The 16477-nt window shown below is 36.2% G+C and overlaps 1 protein-coding gene and 1 long non-coding RNA gene across 3 annotated transcripts; one reads left to right on the forward strand and one right to left on the reverse strand.

Annotated features, from left to right (window-relative positions):
• Window positions 1–764: 764 nt before the first annotated feature.
• LOC130844998 (uncharacterized) lies at window positions 765–3986 on the reverse strand. The gene is made up of 3 exons (XR_009051302.1): window positions 3897–3986; window positions 2098–2234; window positions 765–1042 (listed from the first exon to the last, which is right to left on the reverse strand). It is a non-coding gene; the product is annotated as an uncharacterized LOC130844998 (long non-coding RNA).
• Window positions 3987–4079: 93 nt separating this feature from the next.
• Window positions 4080–16029, forward strand: EMC7 (ER membrane protein complex subunit 7). 2 transcript variants are annotated; one of them, XM_057723717.1, is made up of 5 exons: window positions 4080–4387; window positions 7889–8008; window positions 11861–11999; window positions 13291–13371; window positions 15562–16029. In XM_057723717.1, exons 1-5 carry the CDS (start codon window positions 4155–4157, stop codon window positions 15712–15714), a joined length of 726 nt encoding a protein of 241 aa, XP_057579700.1. In that variant the 5' UTR covers window positions 4080–4154; the 3' UTR covers window positions 15715–16029. The 2 variants fall into 2 exon arrangements, with proteins under 2 accessions (XP_057579700.1, XP_057579701.1); XM_057723718.1 differs by lacking the exon at window positions 7889–8008 and having other exon boundaries at window positions 4083–4387.
• Window positions 16030–16477: the final 448 nt, after the last annotated feature.

Raw genomic sequence — 16477 nt, forward strand, 5'->3', positions numbered from 1 at the left:
AAAAAAAAAAACTGAGATATTTCTTCTCACGCATTAGAATGGCTATTTAAAACAACGACAACAAAACAGAAAATACATGGTGTGGTGGATGCAAATGGGAATGTAAAATGGAACTTTTGTGCATTGCTAATGGGAATGTAAAATGATGTGGCTGGTAGGGAAAACAGTATTGTGCTTATTCAAAAAATTAAACACAGAATTACCATATAATCCAGCAATCCCACTTCTAGGTATATACTCTGAAGAAGTGAAAGCAGGGACTTGAATAGATATTTGTACACTCACGTTCATGGCGCCATTATTTACAATAGCCAAAAGGTGGAAGCAACCCAAAAGTCCATCAACAGATGGATTAAAAAGAAATGTAGTAGATAAATACAATGGAATGTTATTCAGTCTTAAAAAGGAAGAAAATTATGACATACTACAATAAGGTTGAACCTTGAGGACATTATACCAGTAAAATAATCCAGTCACAAATGACACACTGTATGATTTCACTCACATGAGTTATCTAGAGTAGTCAAATTCATAGAAACTGAAGGTACAATGGTGGTTCCCAGGGGTTTGGAGCAGAGACAAATGGGGAGTTGTTTAATGGGTATAGAGTTTCAGTTTTGCAAGTTGAAAAAGTTCTGGAGATTGGTTCACAGCAATGTAAATAATAGACTTAACACTACTGAATTGTACACTTAAAAACGGTTAAGGTGGTAACCTCTATGTTATTTTTATTTTACCACAATTATTTTTTTTAAAAACAGGCAGTAAGACTCAAGGCATGAAGATTATCCAGCTTTCAGACTTATTATGCACAGATGTAAATAGAGGGCTAATGCTTTGTAATGGCTGGCATGTGAGGCAGACAACACAGGCAAGGCACAAGGAGGGCTTGGGATGCCTTGTGTAAGCCTAGAGTTCAACTCCTGTTACTTCTCAGGTACCATGACTGGTCTTGGAGCCAATCCTTTAGCCTTGGTTCCTGTGGTGCATTGAACATTCCTATACTGCAGCCACAAGCCAGTAGGAAACTGGATCCACCAGGCTGGAAAAGCCCAAAAGCACAGAGGGCAGTAAGTGTTACATAAGTCCTTTATTCTAACACTTTGGCTTCTTTTTCACCATTGCTCAAATACACTAACAATATATATATTTTGGCATTTACAAAACATTTTTGCTAGAACATCACAGGATGTTTACATTTTTGCCTCTCTGCTTAATATCAAAGATGATTGTTTTCTCCTCATGTTTATAAGTTGTTTATCATATCTTCACACTTCCCTACTTTATTTTACCTACTTTTTCACAGAATTTGGTGGAAGGGATGAGAATTTAGAGTAAAACAAAAATGTGAAATCTTTCTATGCTAATTTATTTTTGTAGGACATTAAGGCAAGTTAGTTGCCTCTTGAATTCCATCTTAGTCCATTTCAGAGGACTTCCATAGGGAACTTTAGAAAGCCAAACTTCAGGTCCCAGTGGATGATAGGAATTTTTAAATATTAAGGGAACTGGTTCCAGCTTACTTGAGTGAAAAAGATTAGCTAATCTACTTGAAGTAAATGAGGTCTGAAAACTCAAGGGGCAGAAATCACTTAAAGTAAGTAGCAGGGTATTTGGGGATTAGCACAGCTAAAGTTTCCCAAGCATTCAGCTAGTATTACTCTATTTTAAAAATAAACCCATTTACTTAAATATAAGCAAAGTAGCTAAGGGTTTGATCCTCATTACTTTGTAGTCACACCTTATAACCTACTATGACAGCCAAAGTGTGACGAATAGTTTGAAAAGCACCGTGACACTGAGCGATGCTGACAAGCAGAACACTTAGACGGGGGGAAAAAGATCAAAATCATCACCAAAGATGCCACTTTAAGGGATCATCAAAACTCTACATAAGGATGGCAACTGTTTTTTGGCTGACTCAAATTTTAAGAGTTCAAAGTAAATTCTATTATATATAGATATATTATTTAGCAATTTTAGCTTCTTTTATTTTTAAAAATAGCTTTATATTTTAATAATTTATATGTTTAAAATATATTTATAATCATAAAAAATTTCAAAAAATCAGAAACATAACTCTTTGAAAAAGATTACCTGTAAAACCCAGAGTCAACCTCTATTAGTATAATTCAACATTTATAAAAATTCCTTGTATGGTTCTTCAGTGTCATCTCTGTCCCTATCCTTGCTCACCTCCTTGTGGCCATGATATGAAGAAGCCAAGTACCAGGCTGCAAAAAAGGAAGAGAGAGAAAGCAAAAATCCTGAATGATAAACTGATCACCAGTCACTTTAACAACATTTTCCATAATTAAGATAAGTAGGTCTTCTTGAAATCCACATGGGTTAGGATCTTTGAGGAAATAGATGGAAGACTTAAGTGGTGACTGTAAATTATCCCTTCATTAAACTTTCTTGGAAGTATGGGCATTGGTAAGGGAAACTAAAAGGGTGTCCTACTCATACTTCCTGTTGGCTGAACCCAACTGGAAGCACTCAGAAGGCAAAGAAACCAAGTTTTCTGCAATCCTTCAAGGTCCAGCCTTCCAGGGCACAAAGCAGAGAGAAGGGTAGAAAGTGGATCTGACTGGGCAAACAGAGCAAGTCCAGTACAAAATCTTTCTAAAGTATTTCATTATCATTACAGTTTCTTTTATAAGGCATGAGTCCAAGAGCTACTTTATGAAATAACTCTTGTATAATTTGGAGTTGAATATCTATGCAATTCCTGTGGTTTACCTGGAAAACACCAGAAATAACAGAATTTCACACCACCTGAAAACATTACTTAGGCTTCTTTCCTCCATCTAACGCCTTCGGGGAGGCATAAGCCTGGCAATTGAGAGGTCAAATCATTGGATACTTTAGTATTAGAGTGACAATAAGGTAGAGGCAGAAAAAAAAGGCAGAAATAAGGATGCAGAGGGTTCAGTTGCTGTGTGATGCTGGTCCTCTATCGCCATTTGCCTCACATAAAAAGTAAACTCCCCAACTTCTACCTGAGGTATTAAGACCAACACTGATTACCTATTAGTCAAACTGAACATGTGCCTTAGACACCAGCAAAAATATGTGAAAGAAAATGAAAAAAAAATTGGGATGAAGCTATTTTTACTTCTATATATTTGTAAATTTTGTATCATTTTAGAAAAGTGAAATTTAATATTATAATTTAGCATCGTTTTGACTGTTGGTGTTGGTGAGGAGGGTTGTAGCACATCCTCTTCTTAGAGCATCCCTGATCCTTCCAAAGATTAAATGCGAAGAAATGGCCATCTTCAGAAGACTCAGGGAAAGCACTCCTAAACAGCAGTTGCTGACGCTCAGAACATAGGTATGGGGTTACATCACTACCCTCCGCCAGGGGTTCAGATCCTTGTCTCTTGTATCTCTTTTTTCAATTTTTGTTACTCTTCTCTGGGAGGCTAACTCTATGAGTGGCAATGCCTAAGACCAACAGAAACCCTGGGCAAGGCACTTTCCTTTCTATCATCAAGAAATAAAAGGATGGGACCAGATGATCTCTGAAATCTTGGCTTAGCCCCCATGATCAAAATTGGCAGGTTCTCTCCACTCATTTGCTATCACAGTAAAGCATTCAAAACTGGACGAACAGTGTAATGTAAATAAATTAATGCAGATAAACATCCTCCGACTCTTTCCCTTTTCACCAGACGCAACCCTTAGTAAACAGTTTACCTATTTTTCCAGCTATTTTTCTATGCAGATAGTATCTCCTTTAAACACGCAAACTGGAGACTTTTCATCTTACACATCTTGGGGAATCTCTAGACGCTTTTTAAAAACGCTCTCTTCTGGACTTGTCTATTCTGAAGTCGGAGCCTCATTTGCAAACGCTACTTAAGATCCTCGTCCCTCTCAGTTCTAATCACCTTTTACTCGCGTGAGGTCCTCAGCGCCCCCGGCGGCCAAAGCAACACACACTTCACTTTTCCTTTGTGCACTGCCGCGTCGAGAGCCGCAACACTTCCGCCTGGCAAGTGGATTGGCTAAGACTGCGGCGCTCGGATTTGAAGCCACGGCGGACGCCCGAAACCGGCGCACAGGGATGACGACATCAGCCGGCGGCGGCGGCGGCGAGAGACCGAGGGCTTCCGGGCTTCCCGGCCTTACCGCCGAGAGCTGCTGTCATGGCGGCCGATCTGTGGGGCTTCTTTTCCGTCCTTCTCCTGCTGCTAGCAAGGGATGCCCAGAGCTCGGAGGTGTCTGGGGCTGCCTCCGAGGGGTCAGGAGGGAGTGGGGTCGGCATTGGAGATCGCTTCAAGATTGAGGGGCGTGCGGTTGTTCCGGGGGTGAAGCCCCAGGACTGGATCTCGGCGGCCCGAGTGCTGGTAGACGGAGAAGAGCACGTCGGCTTTCTGAAGTGAGCATCCTGAGGGCAGCGCGAAAGTCGGAAGGGAATTTGCCCTAGGGGAGCTGAGTGTCAAGACCTGAGGACGTCGCTGTCGGAGGGTGAAGGGGCGGGCGCCGCTAGCGGTCTGTGCCAGGGGGCACCTGGCGAGGCAGTCTGACGCATTCCTCTTCCCGGTCCCGAACCTCAGAAATGAGGATGGCAGCTGCTCGTCCCAGGGCCGGAGCAGTGGAGTCAGTTGTCTTCAACTCCATTTTAGCCCCGGATGGGGACGACCACTACTGGGCCCTGGGGACAGGTGGACCCTTTATTTGTCTTTTGCTGAATTCTTTCCTTTGCATCTCATCTGGTGTCCCTAAAATCTGGCCGCTATTTGCGTTCATTTCAGTCTTTTGGTAGCTTCATGTTGTGTAGAAAGATGCTAAGCAAGTGGGAATTCTCAAAGCCCACAGGGTTTCTAGTGATGACACAGTCGGAGGCTAATGTTGCTGCTTCTAAAATTAATAGGCCCTGAAGTCCCTCATCAAAGCACCTTTTTTGCCTGGAGGTGGGATTGTTGTTCTTTTTTACACTTGAATTCATCGAGGGATTTGCAACATCACTGTTGTCATTTATGTGAGACTCTACAGTGCTTACGCCCTTCTGTCCTTTCTAGCTATTAGTAGAAATAGAATTTGAGCCTATATTAAATGACGTGGAGGATTTATTAGCACTCTAGTTCCGCAGGAACCTGCTTATGAGATGTCTAGTCACAAATATGATGCTTTAAATTTTTAAGTTGCTGCTTGGAAAGTGAAACTTTGATCTGAAAATATTTGATGAAGTGTTTCTCTGATGGGTTTGTATATCTGCAAGTGGTATCTGAAAAGCAGACAATTTAAGTGTGGACATTTAATTCTACCTAGGTGCCTTTGAATGAGAATTTCAACATCAGGTTAATAAATAATGACAAGAAGCTTAAGATCATTTTTAAAGTACTGTTAATTATTAAAAATATGGCATTGGGGCATTTTTTAAGTTTTACCCTAATAAATGATCTTTTAGTAGTAAAACTCGCACTGAGCTTTAGCAAATTAGCCATAAGTAACCATTTGACCTCTCTATTTTTCTATTGCAGTATACAGTTTTTTAAAATAAACATATATTATTTTTATTTGAAAGTTATATATGTGATATGTTTATTGAAGAAAATATAAACGAGCCTTAACATTTTATTGTATCTTTTTTGGAATCATATGACCTATGTTTTTAATAGTAATATGCAATATACAGTGCTTTGTAACCTGCTTTTTTCATTTAATATTTTGTGAGCAGCTTCTGATACCATTTCATGTTCTTTTATTTGTATGTAGAAAGGTTAATTGAGAATGAGTATGAGAAGCTTATGGTGGCAGCCTTTTTGGAAGAGGGATAGGTAATTTGTCTTGTACCTGTAATGCATAACTAGCATGCAGTTTTGACTGTGTTTATGCTTATTGGAGCTAGCTTGGGACTTGGCTACATGGAGATCAGGGGAGTTTCAACTGAGGACTCCCCATGCCACTTCTTGCTCTCATCACTGTGTATGTAAACCATAATTTATTTATCTAGTCCTCTGTTTGGGAGCATTTAGGTAGTTTTCAGTTTTTTGAAATTATGTGCTATGCATTATGTACTGTATGTAAGATTATGTACTATAATTTTTTGAACTTTTTATTATGGAAAATTACAGACATACACTAAAATAAACAGAATAGCTTAGGAACCCATCACAGTTTACTGTTTGGTTTCATATCTCCTCTGTACCTCATTAATTTTTTTCTGGAATATTTAAATATGATCTTAAACATAATTTCACCTGTAAAAACACTATTATGTGTCTCTGAAAGATAAGGGCCTAAAAAAACCCCACAGTACCATTATCGATTTGACAAAATAAATAATAATGCCATAATATCATCTAATACCCAGTCCATTTTTATGTTTCGCCACTTATCTCAGAAATACTCTTATGTGATTGTTTTTTCAAATCAGGGTCCAACAAGGTTTATGTATTGTAGAGTACATTTTAAAAACCAAGTTTTAAAATTTCATTATAAAATGTCTATGTTATCTTTTAAAGTAAAATATTTACCTTAGGATGAAAAATATATTTGCTTTTTCTTTACGCCGTTAGTTCTGCTATTATTTGTGTTGCACAGGAATTAATTCTCTTTTTTCTGGACCTAGAAAAATGTTTTGAAATTCATTCAGTTAGAGTCCCATCCCATCAAGAAATTGAATAGTTAGAATAATTCAAGGAAAAGTTTAATGAAAGGGTTAACCAGAGTAGTTATGGTGTAGGGAAACAACCAGATTATGCAGTACTCCAGACTTTACAACCTCAAGGCTATTGTCACCTCTAAGCCTGAAGGGAGGCGGGGAAGTAAAGGTTACTGAAACCTGGAAAAGAGGAAGGAATTGGAGGGGCAGGATGTATACTAAGTTCATTTTCTTCCCTTCCTGCTGTGGGGAGAGAAGGGTGGAGAATGATCTGAAGGGGAAAAAGAAGACATCCAGCCCAGGAATAAGTTAACTTGTTGTTTACATTTCGATTTTGTTTCAGTTTAGTGTGTACTTTGAAGTAGTAAGGAACTTTTTCCTCTTACTTTTTAGAAAATATTGTGGATGTGACAGAATCAATTATTCCTTTAATTGTGAAAGAGCCTAGTGATTTAAGGAGTATTATTTTGACATTATTATGAGACTGGCAGTTCTCTGATAAAGTCAATCCTTTTAGAACCATTTGGTCTGAAACAGAAACTTCTTTTTCCCCAGAATGGCAGTTTTTCATTAGCAAAACAAATTAATTTTGGTCTGTGAACATGAAATTATCAGTTCTTGATGGGGTGGCTTTTCTAAGTCTGGAAGGTTTAGAAGAAAGCAGTAAGGAAAAGGTGGATGATTTTTTGTTTGTTTGTTTTTTAAGGTGGATGGTTTTAACTGCATAAACATTTTGAACTTCTACCTACCCAAAAAGAAGTAACCAAAGTAGATGGGAACTATTTATAACAAATGGAACAAACAGTGCTTAATTACCTTTTCTGTAAAAAAGGAAAGAAAACAAAATGTAAATTAAAACTAGGAAAAAAAGCCATTTTTAATTAAGAAATTGTTGGAGGGGATTGGCAAAATTGGAACCTTGATATTGTAGGAATGACATATATTATTCATTCCCTTGAATGAAAACATGGCTTTGGAATTGGACCTGTGCTCCTGTCACCTGTCATCTCTATCCCACAGAAGAAATAGAAGTACTTTCTGTGTCAGGGTTCTCTGTGGAATGGTCTGGGGCATTTTCAGAACCTATGCAGTGTAATTATGGAAGCTGAAATGTGGGACAACTCTTGCCAGTTTGAGGTGGTTTTTTTTTTTGCTAATTACTCTGTCATTTTGGGGGAGTGTTGGTTTGGGAGTTAACAGATGATTTAAAACATAAGAAAAGAATAAGCTGTTGATCAGAAGTGACTAAATATGATAATTTCATTGTTTCAGGACAGATGGGAGTTTTGTGGTTCATGATATACCTTCTGGATCTTATGTAGTGGAAGTTATTTCTCCAGCTTACAGGTTTGATCCTGTCCGAGTAGATATCACTTCAAAAGGCAAAATGAGGTGAGGACAACTGATTCAATTTTTACCAAAGGCTAGGCTACTGAGTACCTCATTATATATTCCTTTTAGAATTTATAATTAAGGTTGAAAAGTTTCTTACTTAAACTACAGGTATTCCTTAAAACATTTAAAACATTCTTATATTGTTCTAATCTGAGCATTGATATAATATTGTACAGTTGAACTTTCTCCTGCTCTGGCTTAATATTTATTTTAAAGCTCCTCATATGATTATATAGAGAAGAGGTAAGTTTACTTACCTCTATACGAGGTAAATAGGAGCAAAAGCACTGTGAAATGTGATTATTAAAGGTGGAAATAATTTAACTTTTCTAGGTTGAAAATACTCATCGCTGGGATATTTTGATAATACCTCCTAGTACGTATTTGATAGTATGTTGATCTAAAAATTTCTATACTTTTTCCTTTCTAGAACATTTAGTGTGCAATGGAAATTTAGTATTTCTTTGGAAAACAATAGATTACATCATGGAGTTTATTTCAAAGTGAGGATCATAATAAAAAAATACAGTATTAGAGGCTGGCAGACTAGGAAGAAGTTTCAGAATTTCTAAGTAGATGAACACATGCTTTGAAGCCGAGGCGAAAAGAGTTTTTGGACTAATTCAGGCTCTGATTCTTGAATACCACAAACCTATTTGAAGTTAGAATCAGTTGTGTAGATGTCCATAGTGTTCAGATTCAGCCTTCTGCTGTGATAACCCCAATTTATTTATTTGTTATTAATCTCATGCCAGTAGTGCTCTCTTTGGTCTAATCTGACCAGGAAGTATAGGAAGCAGTTATCTTGCTTGCATTCTTGCTTTATTGAGGTGTAATTAACAAATACCAAACAGTTTTAAATGGTAATGTCTCTTCTTTGAGCTATCACAAAATTACTTTGTATTGTAGTAATAAAGGATAGGTCATGCAAAGGCAAAAATAATTTGGAGGTTAGAGGAGCTGTATTTTACTACTGATCTTTTCATTATGTGCCTAGCATATTTCGGTTGATTTGTAGAGACCCCAAATTGAGCTGACATAAGAGAGATGTTCGGTTAGTACCATAATATTTATATTTGAGTTAGCGTTTACTCCAAAATGCTTTCCTTCCTTTGCTTTTTTTTGGTCATTGAAAGTTTTTAAAGTGTAATGTGTAAATATGCTATAATTAAACTAGTGAGTCATATATTGAGCTGCCTCATCCTTTATATCAGCTGCATGTTAGTCCATTGATGTCATCTCCTGTTGATGGATAGGTAGAGTTTTCTTTTTCCTCTTATAGGATGTGTAATAAGCAGAGATAGTTATTCTTTGGTAATTTAAATTCTTGGTATTATTATGAAACCAATACTGTGATGCCACTGAAAATACGTTCTTTAGAAACAAATTACTTTCCCCTCTATTTCTGAAGTTAAATTGTTGTCGTAGAATATTCTACTGTGTCCAGATTCTAATATTTCTCAGAATTTCTCTTGGCTATTCAGAGCAAGGTGAAGCTTGGAATTAAAGGTAATACCTTGCAAATATGTCTATAAATATTTTTGATGTAATAAATGGATTGTTTCAAAGTAATTGAACCACATTAGCTATTGACTTTCTTGTGTCTTTTTAGAGGCATAAAATTTTAAATATATGTATTTATATATATACATATAAAACTCTAGTATGTTAAAATCTAAACTGTAAAGGACTTGTGACTTTTTGTATATTTTAGAATTGCAAGCTTGGAGATGAGGGGGTTTTGTAGATTTACCATATGAACTTTATATAGGTTTAAAAGTTTTTTTAAAATACTGAAAATACTGGGAGTTCCCTGGGGTTCAGTGGTTAGCACTCCACGCTTTCATTACTGTGGGCCTAGATTCAGTCCCTGGTCGGGGAACTAAGATCCCACAAGCCGCATGGCCTGGCCAAAACAAAACAAAAAAACCTGAATACAGGGGGGAATGAGAGTTGTTAAAAGGGGATACTTATTGATTAAAAACTATAATTTATTTTTATTTATTTTTTTACTTTGAATTTTGAATAAAGTAGTGTGAGCAGTTAGAAATATTTTTCTAAATGTGAAGTTTTATTTGCTTTTTCACCTTGGGTAAAGAGAACTTCCTGCTTTAGTATTTAAGGACTGTTTGCGGCAGTGGGGTTCATATTCTCAGATTCTTTCCTGATGCTTGGATGCCTGAAGCATAGGTAAAAAAAACAAGACCCTTATCATTTTAATAATCGGGAGGGGACAGAGTAGAGAACAAAGAAGAATTCATGTAAGATACTAATATTCTTGACCAGTATTTTGTAAGCGTGCATGATAAGTTAGTTTCAAATATATGTGGGACTTCCATTTCTGACCGTTTGTCAGAATGAAAAATTTTAGAAATGCTGGGTAAAGCATGATAAGCATTTCCTTTTAAATGTATAACTCCCAAAAAAGTAAGGGAAATTCCCAGAGGATAAACTGTAAACTACATTCCTACCTGGGGTTTTTGTTATTCTCTTACCAAAAGGCTTAGATTTTATTAGCAGTGTGTAGGGGAGGCAAGCCTTGGGCATGCTTGGAGTCATAATTAGATCTAAGACCTGGTTCCTTCTTTGATCCTTGGCCTGAAATCCAAAAGATCAGATTGCCAACCTGGCCCTGGCTTTTGGAGGGAAAAATCTATGCTGAAAATTGATAGTCACACCCTCACTGAAATTTGGGGTATGAATTTATTACTTCCTGCATGATCCGGAAACTTCCAGTCTGAACAATTAATAAGATGGTCCCCGGTCATAATCCTGGACTCCTGGTAGAGACGAATGCATAACTCTCTGTCCCGGCCCACGCATAAATAAAGCCTACTTAACTTATAAAAGACCCAAGAAGACAGTGTACATGGAGTCAGCAGATGAATCAGACCTCTGAGAACTCTAGATAGAAGAATTATTGAACATAGGCTATAAAGTGGTTTAAAGTATATTTAAAATGCTTTAAACAAATAAAAGAAATACTTTTGCCATAAGATAATACCAAAATAGACCATAGATATTTGAAAAAAGAATAAAACTGAACTTTTACAATCAGTATACACTTTGGAATACAAAACTCAATGGATGTGCTAAGCAATTGAACAGAGGTTTGGTGAGCTGGAAGACAAATCAGAAAAATTACCCAGAAAGCAATACGGATAAAGAAAAGGACATTGTAAAAATGAGAGTTTAACAAGATGTGGAGTAAAGAATGGAAATGTCTAACGTATGTCTAATAGAAATTCCAGAAGGAAATTATAGAGAAATAGGGGAGGCAGTTTTCAAAAAGTAAACTGCAATATGTGTGAACATGGGTGATTAAAATTAGTGGCATGTCTGGTAAAAATGTAATGTTACCTGTGGCATTGTTGCAGGACTTTCTTAAACCATAAGCTTTTCTTGCAAAATACGCTTTAAAATTAGGTGTGTCCAGTAATGCATATCTCAGACAATCAGAAAAATCCAGCATTTTTGTGTATTTATAACAAAATTCATTTATTATTGAATAGAATCAAAGAGCTTTAGAGCTAGAAGAATTCCAGAAGAACTTTTTATATAACCAGAAGAGTTAAGAACTTAAGACCACAGGCCTAGATAGTAGCAGAACTATAGCTAGAAACTAGGTCTCTTGATTCCAAATCTAGTGTTCTTCCTCTACATTTTGCTAAATATTTTAGACATACGATAAAGTTACTTTGATCAGATTTTCAAGATCAAAAGTTTAGATGCCAAAGCATTTTGGAAAAAGCTAAAGGTAATTATAAGGCATTGCTAATATAAGCATTTCTTTTAACTAGTAATGCTTTTAATAGGATTACTGATGCTTTTTTCATGTTGCTTTATCAGAGCGAGATATGTGAATTACATCAAAACATCAGAAGTGGTCAGACTGCCCTATCCTCTCCAAATGAAATCTTCAGGCCCACCTTCTTACTTTATTAAAAGGGAATCTTGGGGCTGGACAGACTTTCTGATGAACCCAATGGTATGTATCAGGCTACAATAAAGTATCTTTACTAATCTCTAATTTGCTTCCAGGCAGTTGAAAAAAATTCTAACCCCTGTGAAAGGAAAGCTGGAGTCAGATTGTTGGATGAAAGGATTATTGTGAATAGTTTATGAATTTCAGGAAAATAGTAGCTTTGGGAATATATAATGGAAAATATAGTAGTGAAAATGGCACAGTAGATTTGATATTGAAAATGTGCATCAGAAATTAGATAAGTACTTACGTTTAAAATTCAAATAGAATAAGAGTATGTGGTAAGTCACACTGGGGCTATCTCATCCTTACCACCTGCATATTAGTCCACTGATGAATGTGCCATCATTTAATAAATTGCCCCTCTTGATGGCACAAGTAAGGTTTTTTCCCTCTTTTTTTTGAATGTGTAATGAACAGAGAAGTTATTCTGTGGTAATTTAAGTACTTGGTATTTTCATGAAACAATATTATGGTATCCACTAATATAAAATACTAATAGCATATTTAGAAACAAGTTGACTTTTTTTTCTTTGCTGTCTCTGAAAGTTGATTTATTATCTTAAAGTTATCTAAGGGTTGATCGTATTTCTTGATAATAGCTATTCAGATCACAAATAGGGATATTTCAGTCTGTACGTCCTTTGAGAGGAATAAATTAGTATCTGGAACCTGCAGTTAGGCATAAAGAAGCAGGAGGGTAGAGTGGATAGGTGAAATCAGCAATGAGACTCCAAGGCTAATTGAGAAATGTCTTCCATGTTCTCATTTCTAAAATTCTGTGGGAACATATGCAGTTCTAGAAGCTCCTAGGTCATTTTTTAAAACTTGTCTGCTATAGTAGTTGCCTAGTAGTATATTGTACATTAGAGGGTGGAGGAGGGATACGGTGTTTTCTCCAAGAACCACAAGTCATCTGGAAAGAGAGCCCAGCTGGCCATCAGGATCACCAATCTCAATGCCAGGCAGCAGACTGAAGAAAGTGAATGAATAGTTCTGTTTGCAAACTGTTTGTGTTAGATAAAATTCTCAACTCTGCAAAATGATAGGTAGCACAGATATGAAGCGGAGGTGTCTATATAAATCCACACACTTATAGGTAAGGCCCTTATATTGCAACAGTCAAACACTGAGGAGCACCTTGGTGTCAGCAAGGCTCATTCAGTGGAGTTGAAGTGGTGGCTGCTAGTTTTTTTCCATTTACACTATTTGATTCCATCATTGGTTGTTAAGTGCAGATTTTATTCTACATTTATGTGGGAAAAACATTTTCTGAATTTTTTTTCTTTCACAGGTTATGATGATGGTTCTTCCATTATTGATATTTGTGCTTCTGCCCAAAGTGGTCAATACAAGTGATCCTGACATGAGGCGGGTAAGATGATTGAACCATGTTCTGATGCCTGGTCCATCTGTTGTGGCTGAATGGCTTGGGTTTGTTCAGCTTTATCCTAATTACCAAGCCAAATTCATCTATAGGTTGTGTTGATACAGTATTATGTTCTTGGTATTTAATTAATTGTTTCCATTGGACCAGAGAACTTCAGTTGATTCTGCCTGATAATAGCCTGAGTCCCTTCATATAGTTAAAACATTCTGCTTAGTACTTGCCTCTTTGTGCCTCACTTGTTAAATAACATACCTAATCCAAATATTTCGCAAAATGGTAGCTTCTTATAATCTGTCTTTACTTTACAGTACTCTTCAGAGTATACATTTAGTTTATGTGTTCAGACACTCAAAAGAAATTTTGAATAGACCAAGGGAGAAAAATAGAATAGTGGTTTTCGGAACTCTGTACCATACTGTTTGTCAAGGGGGAGAGGAGTTGCCAAGTAAGATGCTTCAAATTTAGTGCCACCACCTTGTCTCTTTTAAATATTGGCTTCTGTATAAAATTTCAGAATTAAAAAAAAAAATTATCTATTCTTCTACCCAAAACCCATCAACAAATATCTCCTGAATTCCAAGTTCTTCTATTGCATTTAATATATTGATATATTTACACTTTATTCATCACTGAATAAACATTTATTAATCAATTTTTAGGTTCTGGTTACAGGGGATACAAAAATGGATTATATGTCATCTCTGTTGTCAACAAGCTCATAGTCCAGTTAAATGTAGGAAATAGATTGGATTTATAAAGCACTCTTCTTGCCACCAGAGGATTTTGTGTGTGTGTGTGTGTGTGTGTGTGTGTGTGTTTTAAATGGAAAAATAAGATATACATAAGTAAAAATGTTTGCTGACGTATTACGTGATTAAGTTCTATAGAAGGTAAGGCATTTATCCCAAGCTGGAATGGCAGAAAAAGCTTCGTGAAAAAAGAAAGCTTTATGATATTTCAAAATGTTCTATTGCTAACTTTTGGCATCTTTGCTTCAGTGTTGGTCAGAAAGTGTACATCCTGTATCCTTGTGTCTGTTAACCCAGTTAACTCTGTAGTATCAGTAGATGGAAACAATAGAAGTCACATTGGATTAAAAATTCATTTCTTACAAAATGCTTTGCATATAGTAAGCAGTATAAAAAGTTGTTCATTCAAGAGCTTCAGAATTCAACAGATTCAGAAATAGAGTTGATGGTATATTTTTGCAGGGACTCAGGACTATATACATTTAATTCTTGATTACTAGGGCATGTTAACTATATACATTTAATCCTTGATTACTAGGGCATGTTAACATATTTGATTTATGTTTATAATGTTTCTTTTCCTGGCTGTATTTGTAAAAGCACTTTCTCCTTGAAAACTCATGTATAAATTCTACCTTTGGGGAGAAAGCCCAAGCTGATAATTGAATAAAAAATTCAATTTTAAATGATAGATAATAGAGTATTGCTATTTTTTTGTTTGAACTAATACAATTTTAAGTTCACTTTTAGAATATCATATGAAATTCAAATGAAGCAGACATTACATTAATATTGTCAAAAGTTGGCTTAGTAAGGGAGAGAACAGAAACCTCAAAAGTGCCATATCCTTAGGTCCTGTGGCTGTAACATTTTAACATTTATGTTGCTTCCTTTAGATGCTGTAACTGAGGTCACCCAAGTCATACAGTATTCATAGATTTACTACTAAGGCCCTTAGGAATCAAGTCTTGGAAATACTACAGTTATCTTCCAGACTTTTCTGATACCTTGTTATGTAGTTAAAGATTGATATTCTGGTTATATGCAGCTAGAAAAAGCATGAGTTTAAGAAAACACTTGTTAAAACAATAAGAAAGCATTTTAATCAGAAAACAAAATAAGGTGGCAGGAGTATAATCACATATATCTGTTATCAGAGAAAATGCCCTTTATAAAAGCATAAGTTGAATCGAATCCCAGGCAACACTTATTGGACATTTACTAAGGGTCGAAATGCTTAGTGATATAAAGGAGACATGAAACGTGGTTTCTGAAATGCTGTTGGATTTGACATTACATCATTGCTTAGAAGCAGTACATTTTACTTGTTCTGTTTCTCTCCTCATTCCTTAATGGAAGTGTTAGTTGTTAAGTGACTTGAAGGGTCCCTGTGCCTTTCATACCATTGTGCTTTGTCTTCCCACAGGAGATGGAGCAGTCAATGAATATGCTGAATTCCAACCATGAATTGCCTGATGTTTCTGAGTTCATGACAAGACTCTTCTCTTCAAAATCATCTGGCAAATCTAGCAGTGGCAGCAGTAAAACAGGCAAAAGTGGGGCTGGCAAAAGGAGGTAGTCAGGCAGGCCAGAGATGGCATTTGCACAAACACGGCAACACTGGGTGACATCCAAGTCTTGAAGGAAAACCGTGTGAAGCAACTACTGTAAACTTGAGTCATCCTTAAAGTTGATCTCTTATAACTGTTGTGTGTGATAACTCTTTAGCACATGTTTTGTATTTGGTACGCAAGAAAACCCAGCTTTCATCCTTTGTCTGTATGAGGTCAATATTGATGTCACTGAATTAATTACAGTGTCCTATAGAAAATGACATTAATAAATTATATTAAGTACTATACATTATGTATATTAAAATAAGTCTTAATCCAGAGATAAAATTATCTTGTCATTTTTTTCCACTTACTGTTTCCTTTATTCCTGACAATTTTCTTCTTTCATTATCTGAGGCTTGAAATTGACCTTTCCTTTTAAAAAGAAGTGGTTGACATTTTTAGAGCAGCATGTACCGTGGGTTTTTGTGTAACTAGACCTTCCAAATTTCTTAGTCCTTCCCTGCCATTTAACATTCCCTGATATTTGAAGTAGAACTACATGTTCCTGATGTAGTTTTAATTTTTATTATTACAGTTAGTTTCAGAGTGTGGGTATATGAATTAGAATAAGTATTATCGATTTTTAAATTCTGGTTACCATCTCTGGTTTCATTTTACAATTATTGAATATCAGCTGTGTGCTGTGGTTCAAGGTAAGGTACAGAGATGGATAATATCCAGTGCCTGTCCTCCGCAGAGCTTATTATGTAGAGAGGAAGCACAAAT

The sequence above is a fragment of the Hippopotamus amphibius genome, chromosome 2 (assembly GCF_030028045.1).
Source record: "Hippopotamus amphibius kiboko isolate mHipAmp2 chromosome 2, mHipAmp2.hap2, whole genome shotgun sequence".
NCBI lineage: Eukaryota > Metazoa > Chordata > Mammalia > Artiodactyla > Hippopotamidae > Hippopotamus > Hippopotamus amphibius.

Excerpts from the sequence above, each read along its gene's own strand:
- EMC7 (XM_057723717.1), top strand. The coding sequence starts at position 4,155 with ATGGCGGCCGATCTGTGGGGCTTCTTTTCCGTCCTTCTCCTGCTGCTA. Across the intron at positions 4,388-7,888 it reads GAGCACGTCGGCTTTCTGAA|GACAGATGGGAGTTTTGTGG; the intron begins GTGAGCATCCTG and ends TCATTGTTTCAG. Across the intron at positions 12,000-13,290 it reads ACTTTCTGATGAACCCAATG|GTTATGATGATGGTTCTTCC; the intron begins GTATGTATCAGG and ends TTTCTTTCACAG.